General features: G+C 45.9%; 1 protein-coding gene across 4 annotated transcripts in view; it reads left to right on the forward strand.

Annotated features, from left to right (window-relative positions):
• TRIM37 (tripartite motif containing 37) overlaps positions 1-20367 on the forward strand; it is a 218767-nt gene that overhangs the window by 162344 nt on the left and 36056 nt on the right. For all 4 annotated transcript variants that reach the window (XM_069757342.1, XM_069757340.1, XM_069757341.1 and 1 more), the window contains exons 20-21: positions 19153-19287; positions 19874-20045. In XM_069757342.1, the coding sequence (XP_069613443.1) occupies positions 19153-19287; positions 19874-20045 (307 nt within the window). The remainder of the gene's footprint in view (positions 1-19152; positions 19288-19873; positions 20046-20367) is intronic.

Raw genomic sequence — 20367 nt, forward strand, 5'->3', positions numbered from 1 at the left:
TTAACTGTTCCATCAGCAAGTGTGATCACCACCATAAAAGAAGTAGTTTGGGCCGTTTGCTGTTCTGGAAATGTGTGTTAACATTACCAAGGAGGAAAGTCAAATTAGAAAAGCAATTGTCGCTGGTCATCAGTCTTCCACTGGTTGTAAAGTCCATATGAAACCCATCATTCAACACTTTGATAGATTATTCACAAGTGCAAAAACATCCAAGACAGTTGATAATCTTCCCAGGAGCAGACATCCTTCAATTTTGCCTGGATATCAAGATGTGCAATGCTCACAGAAATTGTAAAAAAGAAACACAAGAACTACAGCTCAGATTCTAAAGGCCTCAATTATTTCTAAAAGTCTTAGTTATGATGTTAAATGTTAAGGTTCATGACTAGAGATGGGCAGACATCTGGATGTTCGGTTCCGGTTACAAAAAGTTTGGGTACCAGAATATCCAAGGCCCCTTACCAGCCTGAGAATACCAGCCCCAGCTGTCTGCTTTAGCAAGATTGGTTGTCAGAAATGTAGGGGGCCCACATGGTTTTTTTAAATTATTTATTTAAATAATTAAAAAATATGGCATGAGGACCCCTCTATTCTTGATAACTAGCCTCGCTGAAGCTGACCGCTTAGGTTTGCCTGATCGGTTAACCAAAATTCAGGGGAACCAATTTTGTGTTTTGTTTTTTTTAATTATTATTATTTATTTACAACACAGGAGCTGCAGATGAATACTCCCATCCGCCGCTCCTGCTCTCGCTGTTATTAGCGGCAGCAGGTTTCGGATGATGGGAGCAGTTGTCCCATCAGTTGATAACAGTGACCAGAGGTAAACTTTATACCTCTGATCATAGCTGAGCGCTCCCGCTCTCTTTTGACAGTGTGAGAACTGCTGCTCTCTGAAAGGTGGGGATGATTTCACTGCCATTCTGAACCGGTGTTTGCGGCGCTGTCATGCACATAACAGCGCAACAAACACCCGGTGTACGGCAGCCGAACCCGAACAGTAACACTGATTTCCTGGTGAAGTCCGTGTTCGGTGTCCGTGCTCGGAACAGTAGGTGTTCGGTTCAGACGCCGAACTTTACAGTTCGGGTTCGCCCATCTCTATTCATGACAATACAATTAGAAAAGACAGAACAAGTATGGAAGGGTAACCAGGGAAATGCTTTTTTTCTAATTTAACGTGACAACACCGCTAAAGTTTATAAAGTAGCAACTGAAGAAGCCACAAGATTTCAGTAACAAAGTTTGGCAGACGAGGCCAGAGTGGAGATGTTTGTGCTGATATACTCTGTTTTGGCTTTCGCTAAACATTGCATATACCATTATGGCCAAACACCTCACACAAACTGTCAAGCACGGTGGTGTATGGGCGATGATTTGGGCTTGTTTTGCAGCCACATGGTTTGGACACCTTGCTGTCATTGCTTTGACCATGAAAGCAATGACAGCACCAAGGTACTTGTGGTAATCTCCATAAGGTCAAAGCAGTTCATCGGGCCCTAATAGTAAAGTGTGGGAACGCAGCTTCAATGACCGGCGGTGAACTCTGACGTCGCCGCTAGTCATTAATGCTGTGAGCATCTCATTCTCCTGTGGTTTTCAACCTGGACAGATGTCATGGCACTGTCCAGGCTGTAAACCACATATCGCAGAGATGGATTAAAAATAGGGAGGACCTCACTCTGTTTTTTTTTTTTTTTTAAATTACGGTATGTAAATAGTTAAAAAAAAAAAAAAAAAGTGTGGGGACCCCTCTATTCTTGATAACAAGCCATGGTAAAGCTGACAGCTGAGGGTTGCATCCCGTAGCTGTCTGTTTTGCCAGTGATGGTTATCACAAATGGGACACCCCCACATCCCTTCTTTTAAAACATTTTTTCTTTTATTTATAGCGCAGGCGCCTGCTCTCGCTGTTATCAGTGACAGCTGGCGTAGGCTGAAAAGAGTAGTACTCTCTCATCATTCGACGCATGTGACCTGCGGTAAACATTTTACCACCAGTCACAGCTGCTGGCTCATGCTGCGTGGGAACCGCAGCTCTCTAATAAAAGCTGCCAGTGTTTCTCGCGCTGATGACAGCGTGGGAAACACCCGATGTTTGAGGTGCCAAACCCGAACAGTAACACGGACTTCCTGATGAAGTCCGTGTTTTGGGTCCATGCCTGAACACTAGGTGTTAAGTACTGACTCCGAACTTTACTGTTTGGGTTCACCTATCTCTAATTAAGAGGATAAAAATTTTTGATGGAATTTTTTTTTTTTCAAGGCTTGCTTTATATGCTTCTACAATGCGTACAATTTTGTAATCTTTGACTAATTTTGAATGTCCTCTAAACATGGCCACTTTAGATGTGAAGATTTCTAACTGTGATTTTTGAAGTGCTAATTTTTTTTGATTGCATTAACACTTATCTGCGGATTTTCCAATCACTCAATTTTGCAAATAGTGTTACTAAGCAAAACCATCCTGATCCATTTTGACTTTTCTCCACACTTGTTCAATATGTGATTACTACTTCAACCACTTTGTAATATCAAATAAATGAACAAGAGGTCCTTTCAGTGAAATATATTATTAAAGCACGTTATACCACCATCACGTTTTGTACGTTACAGTAAGGTACCCTGAAATCGAGTGGCATTGCTTTCTAACACATGCTGCAATTGGAAAAAAAGAATTGCTGAAGACCCCTTAGCTTCACATATTTAATGTCACCCCAGATATGTGGCCACTTAACCGTAACTGTTACATTTGTTTTCATGTTTTGGATTAGACAGGTAAGTACATGGGGTGTGTCTGTAGAAGTATGTATGTAGGGGCAGATACTGACAACCTGGGGCTTCTGTGCAAGAAATTTGTCTAGGCCCCCTCTTTTTAAGGTCACAAAGCTACAGTTTATATATAACTAGCTGAAGAGCCCGGCGTTGCCTGGGCATAGTAAATATCTGTGGTTAGTTATAGCACCTCACTTCTCTTATTTTCCCATCACGCCTCTCATTTTCCCCATCACATCTTTCATTTTCTCCCTCACACCTCTCATTTTCCCCCTCACTCCTCTCATTCCCCCCTAACACTTGTCATTTCGACCTCACATCTGTCATTTTCCGATCACTCCACTATTTTCCCTCACTCCTCTCATTTTGCACTCACACCTTTTCATTTTCACCTCACACCTCTCATTTTCACCTCAGTATACAGGTGTATACTATATATCTCCCTTATATATAGTATACACCTGTATGTCATCTTCTGTATATAGTATATACCTGTATGTCATCTCCCCTGTATATAGTATATACCTGTTGTGTGCCATCTCCCCTGTATATAGTATATACCTGTATGTCAACTCCTATATATAGTATATACCTGTATGTCATCTCCTCCTGTATATAGTATATACCTGTGTCATCTCCCCTGTATATAATATATACCTGTAAGTCATCTCCTCCTGTATATAGTATATACCTGTAGGTCATCTGCTCCTGTATATAGTATATACCTGTGTCATCTCCTCCTGTATATAGTATATACGTGTGTCATCTCTCCTGTATATAGTATATACCTGTGTCATCTCTCCTGTATATAGTATATACCTGTGTGTTATCTCCCCTGTACATAGTATATATCTGTATGTCATCTCTTCCTGTATTAGACCTCGTTCACACGTTATTTGGTCAGTATTTTTACCTCAGTATTTGTAAGCTAAACTGGCAGCCTGATAAATCCCCAGCCAACAGGAAGCCCTCCCCTTGGCAGTATATATTAGCTCACACATACACATAATAGACAGGTCATCTGACTGACAGCTGGCGTGTTTCCTATATGGTATATTTGTTGCTCTTGTAGTTTGTCTGCTTATTAATCAGATTTTTATTTTTGAAGGATAATACCAGACTTGTGTGTGCTCTAGGGCGAGTTTCGTGTGTCAAGTTGTGTGTGTTGAGTTGCGTGTGGCGACATGCATGTAGCGACTTTTGTGAGATGAGTTTTGTGTGGCAACATGCGTGTAGCAACTTTTTGTGTGTTGAGTTGCATGTGACAGGTTAGTGTAGTAAGTTGTGTGCAGGAAGTTTTGCGCATGGCGAGTTTTGCACGTGGCGAGTTTTATGTGTGGTGCCTTTTGAGTATGTGCAAGTTTTGTGTGAGGCAACTTTTGCATGTGTTGCAACTTTTGTGCATGTGGCAATTTTTCCGCTGGTGCAAGTTTTGCGTGTGGCGAGTTTTCCCATGAGGTGATTTTTGCACGTGTGGCGAGTTTTGCGTGAGCCTAGTTTTGCATGTGGCGAGTTTTGCGCGTGGCGAGTTTTGAGCGGCGACTTTTGTGTTTCGACTTTTATGTGGCGAGGTTGGTGTATGTGTGGTGAAATGTGTGCTGAGGGTGGTATATGTGTTCAAGCACGTGGTAGTGTGTGGCGCATTTTGTGTGCGTGTTCATATCCCCGTGTGTGGTGAGTATCCCATGTCTGGGCCCCACCTTAGCAACTGTACGGTATATACTCTTTGGCGCCATCGCTCTCATTCTTTAAGTCCCCCTTGTTCACATCTGGCAGCTGTCAATTTGCCTCCAACACTTTTCCTTTCACTTTTTCCCCATTATGTAGATAGGGGCAAAATTGTTTGGTGAATTGGAAAGCGCGGGGTTAAAATTTCACCTCACAACATAGCCTATGACGCTCTCGGGGTCCAGACGTGTGACTGTGCAAAATTTTGTAGCTGCGACGGTTCAGATGCCAATCCCGGACATACATACATACACACACACATACACACACACATTCAGCTTTATATATTAGATTAGTGTGTTCATCAGTCTGCTCACTCATTAAATATATTGTAGTCTCTCATTACATAGTGCCTTCTCGAGTGTGTGTGTGTGTGTGTGTGTGTGTGTATATATGTATATATATATATATATATATATATATATATATATATATATATATATATATATATATATATATATATATATATATATATATATATATATATATATATATATAGAGAGAGAGAGAGAGAGAGAGAGAGAGAGAGAGAGAGAGAGAGAGAGAGAGAGAGAGAGAGATATAGATAGATATAGATAGATATATATAGATATATCTAAATATATGAGTATATATATATTATTATTATTATTATTATTATTATTATTATACATTTTTATAGCGCCATTTATTCCATGGCGCTTTACATGTGAATACGGGGCAAATATAGACAAATACATTAAACATGAGCAGATAACAAGGCACACGAGTACATATATATATATATATATATATATATGTGTATGTATGTGTGTATAAATATATATATATATATATATATATATATATATATATATATATATATATATATAATAAATATATATATATATATATATATATCTCTCTCTATCTATCTATATATCTATCTATATATACTAGATGGTGGCCCGATTCTAACGCATCGGGTATTCTAGAATATGCATGTCCATGTAGTATATTGCCCAGTCACGTAGTATATTGCCCAGTCACGTAGTATATTGCCCAGTCACGTAGTATATTGCCCAGTCACGTAGTATATTGCCCAGCCACGTAGTATATTGCCCAGCCACGTAGTATATTGCCCAGCCACGTAGTATATTGCCCAGCCACGTAGTATATTGCCCAGCCACGTAGTACATTGCCCAGCCACGTAGTACATTGCCCAGCCACGTAGTACATTGCCCAGCCACGTAGTACATTGCCCAGCCACGTAGTACATTGCCCAGCCACGTAGTACATTGCCCAGCCACGTAGTATATTGCCCAGTCACGTAGTATATAGCAGAGCCACGTAGTATATTGCTCAGTCACGTAGTATATTGGCCAGCACAGAGCCACGTAGTATAGAGACTTAAGAAAAAATAAATAAACATATACTCACCTATAGCCCGTTGAAGTCCTGCTATACTTACCATCCGCCGCCTTTCCCGCTCCTCGCCACGCTCCTGGGATCGTTCCATTGTAAGCGGCAGCTTGCGGTCCCAGGGCTGATGTGAGCAGGACCTATGATGACGTCGGGGTCACATGACCATGACGTCACGGCAGGTCCTTGTCGCACACCAGCCCTGGGACAGGACCGGAAGCTGCCGCTTGCAATGGAGCGGTCCCGGGAGCGTGGCGAGGAGCAGGAAAGGCGGCGGAGGGTGAGTATAGCAGGTTTTTTTTTTTTATTATTATTTTTAACATGACCTATTTTTACTATTGATGCTGCCTAGGCAGCATCAATAGTAAATAGTTGGGGACACACAGGGTTAATAGCAGCGGTAACGGAGTGCGTTACACCGCGGGCCGGTATCGCTGCCATTAACCCTGTGTGAACGGTGAGTGCAGGGGATTACGGAGCTGGCGCCGGGCAGTGAGTGCAGGGGAGTAAGGGAGGGACTGATCGGACTGTGGCCGTCGCTGATTGGTCACGGCAGCCATGACAGGCAGCTGCTGAGACCAATCAGCGAACGAATTACCGTGACAGAAAGGACGGAAGTGATGTGTGTATATATATATATATATATATATATATATATATATATATATATATATATATATATATATATATATATATATATATTTTGTCTATAATATAACACTGGGAGCGTCACTCTGTCCGAAGCCTTTATAGACTGCGCAGGCGCAAGCGCCGGCGCAGTCTGGCCCCCACAGAGTAACGCTCCCAGGAGATCGCGGTATGCGTAAGCACTGAACGCATACCGCGATCTCCATCGGAGAGTCAGGGACCGCCAGGAGGGTAAGTATATTCACCTTTCCCCATTCCAGCGCTGCATGCGGCTCCGTCTCCCGGCTCCTCTGCTGTGACAGTTCAGAGGGCGCGATGATGCGCTTAATGCGCGCCGGCGCCGCCCTCTGACCAGTCACAGGCAGAGGAGCCGCAGTGTGTCTTCAAGAAAATGGCGCCGGAAAGCGCGGACTGCGCATGCGCCGATTCCTGCTGCCGGAATCGGCGCCTGCGCAGTCTGCGCTTTCCGGCGCCATTTTCTTGAAGACACACTTCGGCTCCACTGCAGGTGTGTCTTCAAGAAAATGGCGCCGGAAAGCGCAGACTGCGCAGGCGCCGATTCCTGCTGCCGGAATCGGCGCCTGCGCAGTCCGCACTTTCCGGCGCCATTTTCTTGAAGACACTCCGGCTCCACTGCAGGTGTGTCTTCAAGAAAATGGCGCTGGAAAGCGCGGACTGCGCTGGCGCCGATTCCGGCAGAAGGAGGACGAAGAAAATGGGCGGAAAGGAATGGCGTAAGTAACAAATTGCTGTGGCATGAAGCTGTGACACTTCATGCCACAGCAATTTGTTATTTACGCCACCTGATTCCTTTCCGCCGCCATTTTCTTGGTCCTGCTGCCGGAATCGGCGCCTGCGCAGTCCGCGCTTTCCGGCGCCATTTTCTTGAAGACACACTACAGGTGTGTCTTCAAGAAAATGGCACCGGAAAGCGCGGACTGCGCAGGCGCCAATTCCGGCAGCAGGAGGACGAAGAAAGTGGGCGGAAAGGAATGGCGTAAGTAACAAATTGCTGTGGCATGAAGCTGTGGCACTTCATGCCACAGCTATTTGTTACTTACGCCACCTGATACGGGGCATATACTGTGGAGCATCTTATGGAGCAGCGTATGGGGCATATGGATGGGAGCAGCAAATTAAAGAACGGTGCCACAGAATGGGAGCAGCAAATGACAGAACGGGGGCGCAGGATGGGAGCAGCACATGACAGAACGGGGGCGCAGGATGGGAGCAGCACATGACAGAACGGGGGAGCAGGATGGGAACAGCACATGACAGGATGGGGATGCAGGATGGAGCAGCACATGACAGAATGGGGGCGCAGGATGGAGCAGCACATGACAGGATGGGGACGCAGGATGGAGCAGCACACACCAGGATGGAGACCATATCTAATATATAATTGCCTAGAATACTACTTCCTGCAATTTGTGCCAACTTCCGTGGCTTTGTCCGGAGCTAATGTCCGGAGCTAATGTCTGGAGCTAATGTCCGGAGCTAATGTCCGGAGATAAGTGACGTCAACAGTGTCCAGTGTCTGATTGGTTGCCGCCTGCTGCGAGCGACCAATCAGAAACGTGCCGTACTGTGACACACTCCGCCCGCCATTTTGGTGTGATTTTTGAATTTTTACCTCACAGCAAGTTTCTACTGCGTGGAGGCGGGCCCAGTGACGTTGCTCTTCAAGCTCCTGCCGAATTTCGTCAAAAAAATGATAATACCATTTACCAAAACTATATATATTTAGTTGTGAAGTGGTTCAGTGACATTTTCACACCAATTTTGAACTTTTGTTTGGTGTTTTCTCCATATACTGCCTATTATTTTTGTTCTTTCTTACTATTATTTATTAATTGTATTATTCTTACATTTGAATAAATAAAGTATATATGGATTCTAGACTCCCGATTCTTTAGAATCGGGCTGCCATCTAGTATATATATGTATATATATATATATATATGTATGTGTGTGTGTGTGTGTGTGTGTGTATGTATGTATGTATGTATGTATGTATGTATGTATGTATGTATATATATATATATATATATATATATATATATATATATATATATATATATATATATATATATATATTATATGTAACAACTCTGCTGGCATCACAGCATGGCCTCACATCCCTCACACAATCTTACCCACTGCTCCAGGCCATGATGTGCTTTCTCTTTAATGCCAGCTCCATGTTCTGTGTCTCTGCTCTCTGCATGCCTCATGGCTATGTGTATAGGGGGCCGGCGCCTGAACTCTCTGGTTCTTATAGGAATCAGGTGCACCTGTCCAATCAGTTCCTGACCAATTACCAAGAGACCTCCTGTATATAGTGCAGCTCCACCCTGTGCTCTGGGCCTGTGCAATGTGTTAGCTCAGTTAGTGTTTAGCTGCTGAGTTTGCCTGGCCTTGCTCTGAGTTACTCCCTCTGAGCTTTTCTCTGTGCTTTTGCCTTGTTCTTGTAGTCCGCCCTCCAGGAGGCAGAATATCCTGGTCCCTGTGTCTTTGTCCCTGTGTCTTGTTCTATTGCCTTGTCTGTACTTTGTCTTTTCTCGGTCTCCTTGTCCGTGCTTCCTTCCCTGCTTTCTTTCCTTGTGTTTTCTGTCTGCTTACACTCCGCACTCTTGCGGCTCTGCACTCAGACCTTGCTTCGCACTCTCTGGCTTTGCTCTGTGGCTCCGCTCTTTGCGGTACTATCTGGCTCCGCCTCCTGTGTCTCCGCCCTTGGCTCCGCCTCCAGCATCTCCGCTCTTGGCTCCGCCTCCAGCGTCTTCGCTCTTGGCTCCGCCTCCAGCGTCTCCGCTCTTGGCTCCGCCTCCAGCGTCTCCGCTCTTGGCTCCGCCTCCAGCGTCTCCGCTCTTGGCTCCGCCTCTTGCGGCTCTGCCTTCTCCTTCTCTTCTCTTAGTTCCACCTTCTACTTGTTACTTGGTCCTCCTGTGTGAACAGGTCCCTACCTGTTTCTTCATACCTCATTCCTTTCTGCTTGTTTCCTTTCCTGCACCTCCTGTGTGAACAGGTCCCTACCTGTTCCTTCATTCTCCTTTCCTTCTGGCTTGTTTCCGTACCTGCATCTTCTGTGTGTACAGGTCCCTACCTGTTCCTTCATCACACTCACAATAGGACTGCACTCGGGTGTCATCTGAGTGCAGCCTGATTCATACACCACATCAACCTGCCAGTCCTGCCGTTCCTGCCCTGCCTTCCAGTCCTGTGTTCCTGCTGTCCTAGCCAGTCCTGTTTCCTGCCGTGTCTCTGCCAGCCCTGAGTTCCCTGCCGTGTCTCTGCCGGCTCTGTGTCTCAGCCGTGCCAGCCTGCTCGTCTGTGTTCCAGCCGTGCTCTTCTGCCAGTCCTGCCTAATGCCCGCACCAATCCTGGTGTTCCTGTCTCCCAAGTGGGATCAGCAGCCACAGCCAGACACCACCCTGGAGTAGCACCTGGCAGCTGCCTGCTGCACAAGCCTGTCCTCACCATCAGAGGCTCCAGTGAAAACCCAGGCAGCTGTCATAGTCACGCCCCTTCCAGGGTAGTCTGGTTTGTGGCACAGTGGGGCCACAAACCCCCCGAGCTCACGCCCACCAGTCAGGGCGCGAGCGTGACAATATATATATATAGCGCCATGCCTTACAATGCGTGTTCTTGTTAGTTTTTGGTTGTTTTTTTTTTTTACACGAAACCCTGTCTTTACTACATAGTGTCCTCCATTATTAGATATAAAATGAAATGACTGTTGAAGGAATAGGCTAAATCTTCTTCTTTTTTAATGGAGGAGGCTGATAAACTGGTCTTCTGGTCAGATATTGCTCAATCAGCAGTCATTTTATATCTTGCAAGAGAGGACTATGATGAGAATATTCTATGTAAGGGACAGTGATATGCATAACAAGTGATGATACTATGATATGGAAGGTTCTGTACATAAGACCAGAGAGGATGCTACATAGTAAGGGAACGGTAAGCTGAACCTATGTAATTAAGGATGGCGCTATATATAAAAATGAACTTGCACAATATACTAAGGGACTGCTCTGTATATAACAAGAAAGTACACTATATACAAGACATGATATGCGCTTCACAGATCTCATGTGATTTTCATGGATATGTGAATGGGTTTATGAAACGCTGAGTCTGTGTGCTGTCCCATTTAAAATGAATAAAAGAAATAGAAATCTGGCAGCACAAGGACATATCACACAAATGTGACAATAATAATAGAATTACTCCAAATCATACAGTATAGATACAGAATAAAGAAATGTTTTTTGTTCTCCATCTGGTCAGACCTTTATGCTGACCACTTCTTGCCACAATTCATCTTGTCACTGTTCACCACAGCCCTGAAAATACCAAGGTCACATTTATTGTAATTATACATTTGTCTCCTGAATAACAAAACCTCCCACACTGAGCCCCTGAATACAAAAATGTAACCCACCTTTAATATGCATTATTAGCCACGCATCATTCAAAATATAAATTGGTAAGCCAGTATTGTGACCCCCCCATTAACTATAATTTCAAACACCCAATAAAGTCTCCGTTTCATTTTACGGCTATGTGCACACATTACGTTTTTGTTGTGGTTTTTTTCAGCAAGGAATTGTTGCAGACAATCTACAGTGTTTTACAGCAAGTCCAAAAGAGATTTCTGAAATATGCACACATTTGATGATTTTTTTCTTTCCTTACAGATTTTCAACAGATTAAAATCTGCATCATGTCAATTCTTGCATTGTTTTCACCTATACTAATGAGGGGAAAAATATGCAACAAAAACAAATGTCAAAAACGCATATTTTATGCAGCAAATGTCCTGCCAACTCATCAGAATATGCAAATCCTGAATGTGTGCTCATAGTCTGAGTCCATGTCATGTGTCCCCTACCCCATTCATTTTAAGTCTTTGATAACATCTTCTCCCACCCCCTCTTGGCATCCTCTCCCGCCAACCAATTCATTCTATCAGGTACTTACCAAAATGTGGACCTGGGCTCCCACCTCCATCGTAGTCCGTATGTCCAACCTTGTATGTACAGTGTATGTATATATAATCTATTCATTGTAAAGTACAAATGACAAAGTATAACTTTTTTTCTCAAATTGTCTTAAATTGACAGTCCTTTTAAAGTCAAATTTAAATACTAGCCCACTCTTTACTTTTGCTGCAATTTCTTCATACAAAAGAGTAATGATTACTGTAATAAATAGATTTAAGTGAGCATAGACGACTGTAGAAAAAAAATTAAAAGCAAAGGTTACTAATGACCATAGGCAATTCTGCCATATTTAAGAATTGCACTCTGCAGAATATTATCCTAGTAGCCAGAAATAAAAGTAATAATGTTAAATTCCTTCTTATGCTGCAATTTCTTTATTTTTCCTTTTTAAGTGTATAAAATATACTTGAAATATATAAGTTGAAAGTATATTTTATTCTTTCAAATGTATGCTGGCGTTTCACTTGGAACCACTAAGAATGAGTGTAATATTGTGATGGCCTTTAAGGGATTTTCCATCCTTTTGAAAAATTACTGAAGCTGGAAAAAGAAAGTTCCTCCATCATTTGGTGTTTTCGTTGCTTCAGCAATGACCTGATGTAGTCCACATATGACTGAAGACCAGAGTGATGATGTACTGTCCATATTGACTTCATCAATCAGCTGCCTCTGTCGTTCATCATTTCATCACCATTTCATCACTGTGGCCAAGTTAATGAAGAATCATGGAGGACCATTGTACGCTTGGAATAGGATTGGTAGGGACTAGTGATGAGTGAGTGCACTGGTTGCTCGTGTTTTCCCGAGCACGCTCTGGTGACCTCCGAGTATTTGATTGCTCGGAGATTTAGTTGTCATCGCAGCAGCTTAATGATTTACATCTGTTAGCCAGCTTGATTACATGTGGGGATTACCTAGTAACCAGGAAACCCCCACATGTACTCAGCCTGGCTAGTAGCTGTAAATCATTCAGCTGCCGAGATGAAAACTTAATCTCAGAGCAGTCATAAACCGAGCGTGCACGGGAAAACCTGAGCAACCAGTACACTCGCTCATCACTAGTAGGGACTTTATGGAGGTGTAGTGTTTTTTTGGTTTGTTTGTTTTTTCAAATCTATATTCTCCTCATCCTTTTCCAAAAGTTCAGGTCACCTTTATAGGGTGGTGTACTGTCCTTGTGTGGTGGTGATGCATCCACCGGCACCCTTACTAATCAAAACCTAAGAAATAAACATATACCCTGAACATAGGTTTTTGTCTGTTTAATAGCCAATGTGAACATGCTCGTATTTCTCTATCGCCTCATTGGGGGACACAGGAACCATGGGTGTATGCTGCTGCCACTAGGAGGCTGACACTATGCAAATAAAAAAAGTTAGCTCCTCCTCTGCAGTGTACACCCCACCGACTGGAAGTAGGATATTCAGTTTAGCTTAGTGTCAGTAGGAGGTGGACACGGGTCTTTCATTAGACCCTTATCTACCTCAATGTGCGTCGTTTCTTTTCAGGTACCACGGAGGGATACAGGGTGGTCAGTCACACCTGTAGTCCCACAAAGAGACTATGAGTACGGCGTGTACTGCCACCCCGTATCCTCATATGTCTGGTCGGCAGGACCCCAGCCCCTAACACTGAAGCGTGTTGAGGTGATTCAGACCCGGGCCTGCCTCCGTCTCCCACCCACTCGCCCACCAGAGCCTGTCTGTTCGAGGAGACACGGACGTCCCACTATGCTGGATTATCGGACGTCCGATCTTGGATGGGGAGGTACTCTCTCTCTCTCCCCCCAGGTACAGAGATAAGAAGATCGGGAAAGAAGAAAAAAAAAAAAAAATTCCTTTATTTTAATAGTGGGCCCCTTAATTCAGGTTACCTTTGCAGCAGTTTTAGGGCTTTCCTCAACACTTCCCCCGTGCTCCGGTGGTCATGGGATGTAATCTAGGTCCCGGCCTCTTCCAGGCCTAGCTGCAGAGTGGGGCATCGGGGGTCTTTTCCCCTTTAATTTTGCGGGTATTTGGGGCTGCAGGCATTGTTTTGCAGCGTTTTTCAATCCTCTGCGCCGCTCCCCCATCCTCCGGCGGTCACCAGCTCTAATTTAGGTCCCGGCTTCACTCGGGCCTAGCTGCAGGGCTGGCTCCGCCCCTCTTCTTCCTGCTTTTCGGGCGGGCTTTTTTCCCACCTAGCTCTTAGTCAGCTCCTTCCTGCCGGGACTTAGCTCCGCCCCCGGCACTTGGCTCCGCCCCCTGGTCCCGCGATTTAGCTCCACCCCTTTTTCCTGTCTCAGAGCAGGCTTTTCAGCATGTGTCCCTGCAGTGTGCGCTTTTTCACTCCTGGACCTGGACACCCTCTTGTGACTGCCATTTTTCCTATTGATCCAGATTGTACTTGTTTCCTGTGGAGCCTTCTCTTCCTGGCACAGCAGCCCTACAGTCTGGAGCTGAATACAGGATGACTGCACCTACTGTGAGTAGCTGCTCTGCAGCCCGACACTCTCCTCGGCTCTCCTATTCCCTAATGTTCTGGCATCAGTTAATGGGTCTGCTCATCATGAACCCACCGGCCAGGAGTTCCTACCCCGGGTGAGACAGAGGCCCCTATCCCTGGGTGGGCTTTCCTTCTGTCTCGGTCTGTGGCGGACTTCACCAGGATGTCACGTCCCTGGTGTCCGTGCTTGACAGATTGTCCCTCCCAGCCCCCCGCAGTTGCCAGTGGGTCACAGGGTTCTCCATCCGGCCTTTTCAACACAGGTCACAAGAGATCCAGACAGGAGCGAAATTCTGTCCTTTTCCCGATCCATCTCGCCCTCCGGTCTGGCACGGTGAGATCCCTCTTCCAGATCCTCCTCTCCCGAGTCAGACGGGCGTCCTCGGTCATGTTTTCAGAGGAAGATTCAGACTTTGTTTCACTACAGGCCTCTAGCATGAGTGATAGGGTGCAAAGCCTTATTATTGCAGTCAACCAGACCTTAGGCATCATGGATACATCTACGGAACCCGCAGAAAAGGCGGTTTCGTTTAGACGGTCAAAACCAACTTCCAAGGTCTTTGCTCTACACACTGAATTTGTTGTGGTACTTGCCAGGGGAAAGGTGAACCATACCAGATGCTTTCAGACAGGGAAGCGTCTCGGCATCCTATATCCCTTCTCCCCTGAGCTCATTGCTAACTGGACTGATTTCTCGGCAGCGGACTCGTCGGTCCCCAGACTGTCCGCCAACATGGTCCTTCGACTTTTCTAATGCAGCATCCCTCATGGATTCCAAGGATACAAGTATAGAATCGCTGGAAAAATCAGCCTTTTGAAGTGGCTGCTTCTGCTTTGTGCCTCGGCCATTGCCTCTACCTGGGTCTCAAGGACCACAGCTAGATGGACCAAACAGCCTTGTAAGGGTACCACGGCTGGACCTCTTCCGGGGGAGCTGGCCGACCTGACGTACCAGATTTCCTATGCAGGGAAATATTTGGTAGCTGTCTCCCTAGATGCGTGTCTTGTGCAGCTCAGGTATCCAGCAATATGGTGACCATCTGGCGGAATATTTGGCTCAAGACATGGCAGGTGGACTTGTTTTCAAAGAAGTCCCTTACCAGCCTCCCTTTCCAGGGGGCCCGTCTTTGACTACATGCTGGAACAAATTATTAAGGACGCAACGGGAGGCACGAGCGTCGCTGGCCTCCCCTGATATGGCAGTTCAGCTCCCTTTTTGTCCTTTCGCTGGTTCGTGGTGTCAGAATATTCCTCTGGCTAGCACAGACCGCGGTCTCGCCTGGCTAGAGAAAAGGCTTCCTTCAAGCCTACCCCTTCCTGGCGTTCCCTCAATTCCCATGGTAGGTCCACCAGGCCCAGACCTGGCAGATCTTCCTTGGCATAACTCGTGCTAAGGGCCCAGTGTTCCTCCCAGTTTGGGCGGGCGTCTGTTTTGTTTTTTTCTTTTTTGCAGGGATGTTTGGCTTGCCTCAGTCGAGGTCAGGGAGGTGGTATCCTCTGGATACAAGATGGGGTTCGCTTCGCGGCCCCGGAATCGCTTCTTCGAATCCCACCCTCTACAAGATCCTAATCTGATCCCAGGTTTCTTTGTGTCCATTGCCTTTCTTCTTTGTTCGGAGGTTATCGTTTCCATCTCAGTAGGAACGCTTCACAGGTTTCTATTCAAACCTGCTTGTAGTGCCGAAGAACAACGGCGCAGTTCGACCCATCTGGTTCCTAAGTTAGTGAACAAAAGGTTCTGCCTGCGGCATTTCAGGATGGAGTCCCTCTGTTCAGTATTGGCTTGCATGGAACCACAGGAATTCCTGTTCTCCATAGATATCCAAGAAGCCTATCTCGATGTTCTGATTTTCCCAGCACACCTGTGTCTCCTGCGTTTCGTGGTGCAGAAGAGTCATTTCTAGTTCATCGCCCTGCCACTCGGTCTTGCGACCGCACCCAGTGTCTTCATAAAGATCATGGCTACATTTATGGCCATTTTGAGGATCACGGGCCTAGTGCTCATTCCGTACCTCGAAGACATCAAGGCTCCGCCCCCCTTTCAGGCCCAGGAGAGTGACAATCATCCGACTCCCTGTCCCGTTTCTGGTGGCTGGTCAGCAGAACAAAGTCTTGTCTTGTTCCGAGTCAGTGCCTCGTCTTCTAAGGCATGCTGTTCGACACCTGTCAGTTGAGGGTTTTTTGTTATTTTTTTCTTCTCAAGGAGAAACGGGCAATTCTCCAGGACGGAGTTTTCTGCAAGGCCCTCGGCTGCCTTCCTTCCGTTCAGCAATGAAGGTCCTGGGACGAATGGTGGCAGCATCGGAAGCGTTCCCTTTTGCGCTGTTCCACTTCAGTAGGCCATCCTTTCTCAGTGGGACAGGTTGGTGCTGTCTCTGGATCGTCCGATTCGGCCTTCCGTCCGATTCTAATGGTCTCTCAGCTGGTGGCTGTCATCCCCTCTCATTCCCCAGGTCCGGTCCTTCCTTCTCGCCCATGGCAGGTGGTGACGACGGTCGCCAGCCTTCCCGGCTGGGGCACGGTTTCCCACAATCCATCAGTTAAAGGGGCGTTGGTCGGAGCAAGATTCCCCTCTGCCGATCGACATCCTTGAGATAGCGGCCATTCTTCTGTCCCTGAGTCACTGGGAAAAGGTTCTCAGAGGTCTGCCAGTCAGAATCCAGATGTCCAATGCCACGGCTGTGGCATATGTCAAACACCATGGAGGGAATCAGTCTCTTGGAAATGGCGGAGGTATCCAAGATCCTCTTCTGGGCAGAGGCGACGGTTCCGGCACTATCCGCAGTGCATATTCCCGGTGTTGGCAACTAGGCCGCGGTGTTTTTCTCTGCCACGAGGGCCTTTCGGCAGGAGAGTGGTCCCTGCATCGGGAGGTCTTCCTTCAAATTTGCCTTTGATGGGGATCTCCGGACGCGGATCTCTTGGTGTCGCGACTGCTTAGGAAGGTTCCACCGTTTATTTCCAGGTCCGCGACCCTCTTGTAGTAGAGACCGATGCTTTGGCCATTCCTGGGTCGCATTTTGTATTTCCCTATCTGTTTCCTCCCCTTCCCTTCTTCCCAGGCTGTTGAAGATCATTGCGGAGGGGGTGCCGGTCTTTCTGATCGCACCAGATTGGCCCAGAAGGTTCTGGTTCGCTGAGATCGCCAATCTCCTCGCGGACTTCCTCTGGAGGCCCCAGACAGGCCAGATCTTCTGTCCCAAGGACCGATCTGCCACCAGAGTTCTTGGTTGCTCAATTTAACATCTTGGCTGTTGAATCCTTCCATTTGGCCTTTTCTCAAGGCGGGACTTGATGCTGGCCTTGACCTTAGTCCTCTAAAGGGTCAGGTAGCAACGCTTTCCATTCTCTTTCTGAAGTCCCATTTCAGAAGTCCTTGACTTCCCGTTCTCAGGTCAGATATTTAGATCTGAGAGACCTCGGTGGTTGATACCTCTTAATGGCTAACTGAAAAGATGGTAGCAAATTGCAAACCTTCGAGACTTCTCAGGCCTCTTCATCAGGCATAGACTAATTCAATTCCAAATATTTTATCTACTGGCTATCACGGTACAAGGATATATATCCGTCCCGTTCTCAGGTCAGAACTTTTCTTCAAGGAGTGGTGCATGCAGCTCTCTTGTACCGGACTCTCGTGGATCCCAAGGAGCTTAATCTTGTTCTGGAGGCTGTGGGGTTCCCCCCCCTTGAACCTCCCCATGAGGCCTGTCTGTTTTGTCCTGCAAGGTGTCGTTTCTGGTGGCCATCACCTCCATTAGGCGCGTCTCGGAGTTGGTGGCTCTCTCCTGTCGCCCCATTTCTTGGTTCTTCACCAAGATAAGGTAGTTTACGGCCATCGTCGCCTTTTCTTCCCAGGGTGGTGTCCTCCTTGTTACTTCAATAAGATCGTCCTTCCCACCTTTTTGTTCTGCTCCGACCTATTCTCTGGAGCGTTCGCTGAACAGGCCAGACCTGGTCAGGGCGGTGAGGATCTATTTGTCTAGGACCACCTTCTTTAGGAAGACGGACCGTCTATTTGTCATTCCAGACGGTGCGCCAAGAGGCCTGCCAGCCTCCAAGGTTATGATTGTTCTCTGGATCAGACCTGCTATTCTGGAGGCTTACCAGGTCAGGAACAGAGTGACTCCTCCTGGGATTAAGACTCACTCTGCCCCGGGCAGTGGGCGCCTCCTGGGCGGTACACCATGGGGCATCTGCCCTACAACTTTGCAAGGCAACCTGGTGTTCCATTCACTCATTTGCCAAATGTTATAAGCTCCATACCTACGCTTTGGCAGTTGCCAGCCTAGGCGGAAGGATCTTGCAGGCGGCAGTGGTAAGTTCTCCGACCTGAATGGAGTTTTTTTCTGCTGTTCCCACCCCAGGGACTGCTTTGGGACATCCCATGGTTCCTGTGTCCCCCAATGAGGCGATAGAGAAAACAGGATTTTTGGTTGCTTACCGTAAAATCTGTTTCTCGGAGCCTTCATTGGGGGACACAGCACCCTCCCAAGTTGAACAGCTCTGTTTTATTGTGTTATATTGTCACAGTTTGACTTTCTATCTTTAACATGTTACTTCTCCTACTGCTTTTTTCACTAACTGAATATCCTACTTCCAGTCGGTGGGGTGTACACTGCAGAGGAGGAGCTAACTTTTTTTATTTGCATAGTGTCAGCCTCCTAGTGGCAGCAGCATACACCCATGGTTCCTGTGTCCCCCAATGAAGGCTCCGAGAAACAGATTTTACGGTAAGCAACCAAAAATCCTGTTTTTGCATGCATACAATTCTACACTTTTTTTCAGTGAACCCCCATTAATCAGTTGATAGAAGGGACTGCGGTATTACATCCTGGTTCCATTCACTTGAGTGAGAGCTCGGTACCAGGCACAGCCACAGCATAGTGTATAGTGCTGTGCCTCATGCCCAATGAAGAAACCACATCACTCGCCAGAGCTCTGTGGCCCTTGCCTATAGATGATCTGACATTGTACTGATCCTGAGGCCTTAGGAGACATTCACATTTAAATGGGGTTTCCCTAATTCTTGTTCTTTTATGCAACTGGTTGCCCACATAAGTCAAAATTGCTCTCTGCAGGGTGTGGCTGTATAAATCATGTTAAATACAATTTCACTATTTAATCTTTCCAGCATCCACCAAAAAATGCAATTCCCCCAAGCATTCACGGACCAATGAAAGAGCCGGAAGTCTTTCCTTACGGCGAGCGGTTGACAATGGGGACACCAACCATCGTGCAAAGGGCGACACTCAGGTTTCCTCTGAAGGTATTGGCTTGCTAATATTAAGAAATATTGTCATCCTCACTATTGTTCTAATAATGTTAATATAATTGAAGCTTATAGAAATGCATGCACAGATTGTTATTTAGCTGTTAACATATGGGTTTATTCTCTGAACAATGCGGGTTTAGTATAAACTGCACAGTACTCCCCAATTAATGTATATAGTCGCAGATGGAGAAGAATTTCGCATAATGCATTTTATTTTCTTCATGCTCCCCTGTTGCTGTGTTTGATTGAAAAAGGGGATTCGGTCAGAGTTGTTAGTTTTTTTTTCTGCAAACTTATTGCAATCAGTAGGCTCCATATTATAAATACATTTCAGCTTCCTATATAAGTTAGGGGGCGGTGCAGCTAAGTATGGACAATTAATAGCAATGATCTATAGGTCATAATATACAAATGAGCTTTCTGCATAGATGGGCTAATATCTCTAGTCAAGAAGGGTCGTCAGACATGGACTTGTAGGAAGCTGGCTCCAATAGGTGGCACTTCGGAGAGTTTCTTTCCTCCGGAGAGAGCTAATTTGCATAGCTTTCAATGTCCTAATACAAAGTTGTCATATCTTCAGCCTGTAACAACAGTAACAAGAACAGCAGCAGACATGGATCACCACGATCTCTAGGTAATGGAAGTCCTGAGACACCATCCAGCTCTAAAGCAGAAGACAGACAGCCGGACCTCCTCAGTGCTGAAATCCAAGCTATGTGCATAGAAAAATCTAGGAAAATAGTGACATTGGGGTACGTATGGGTTTTCTATTTTTATGTTTCATTTAGATATTTTTTTATCTTATTGGAATTCTGGTTTTGGAAATCTTGTAAATTGACGACAAAAAAAAAGAATGGTTCCAATGTAGTATGATGGGTAGGCATTACTTGCTGTCAGCTCTGCCCATCAACAAGAGACAGATCGTACTGTTACCAGTCAGTAACGAACTACTGTACTAATGGTCTAACATCACACCAAGGCCGGGGTCACACTTGTGTGTGTAATGCGATAAACGCGCACAAGTCTATCCCCTCAATACCCGGCACTGCCGCCAGCACTCGGGACCCGGAGCGT

The sequence above is a fragment of the Ranitomeya imitator genome, chromosome 3, assembly GCF_032444005.1.
Source record: "Ranitomeya imitator isolate aRanImi1 chromosome 3, aRanImi1.pri, whole genome shotgun sequence".
Lineage (NCBI taxonomy): Eukaryota > Metazoa > Chordata > Amphibia > Anura > Dendrobatidae > Ranitomeya > Ranitomeya imitator.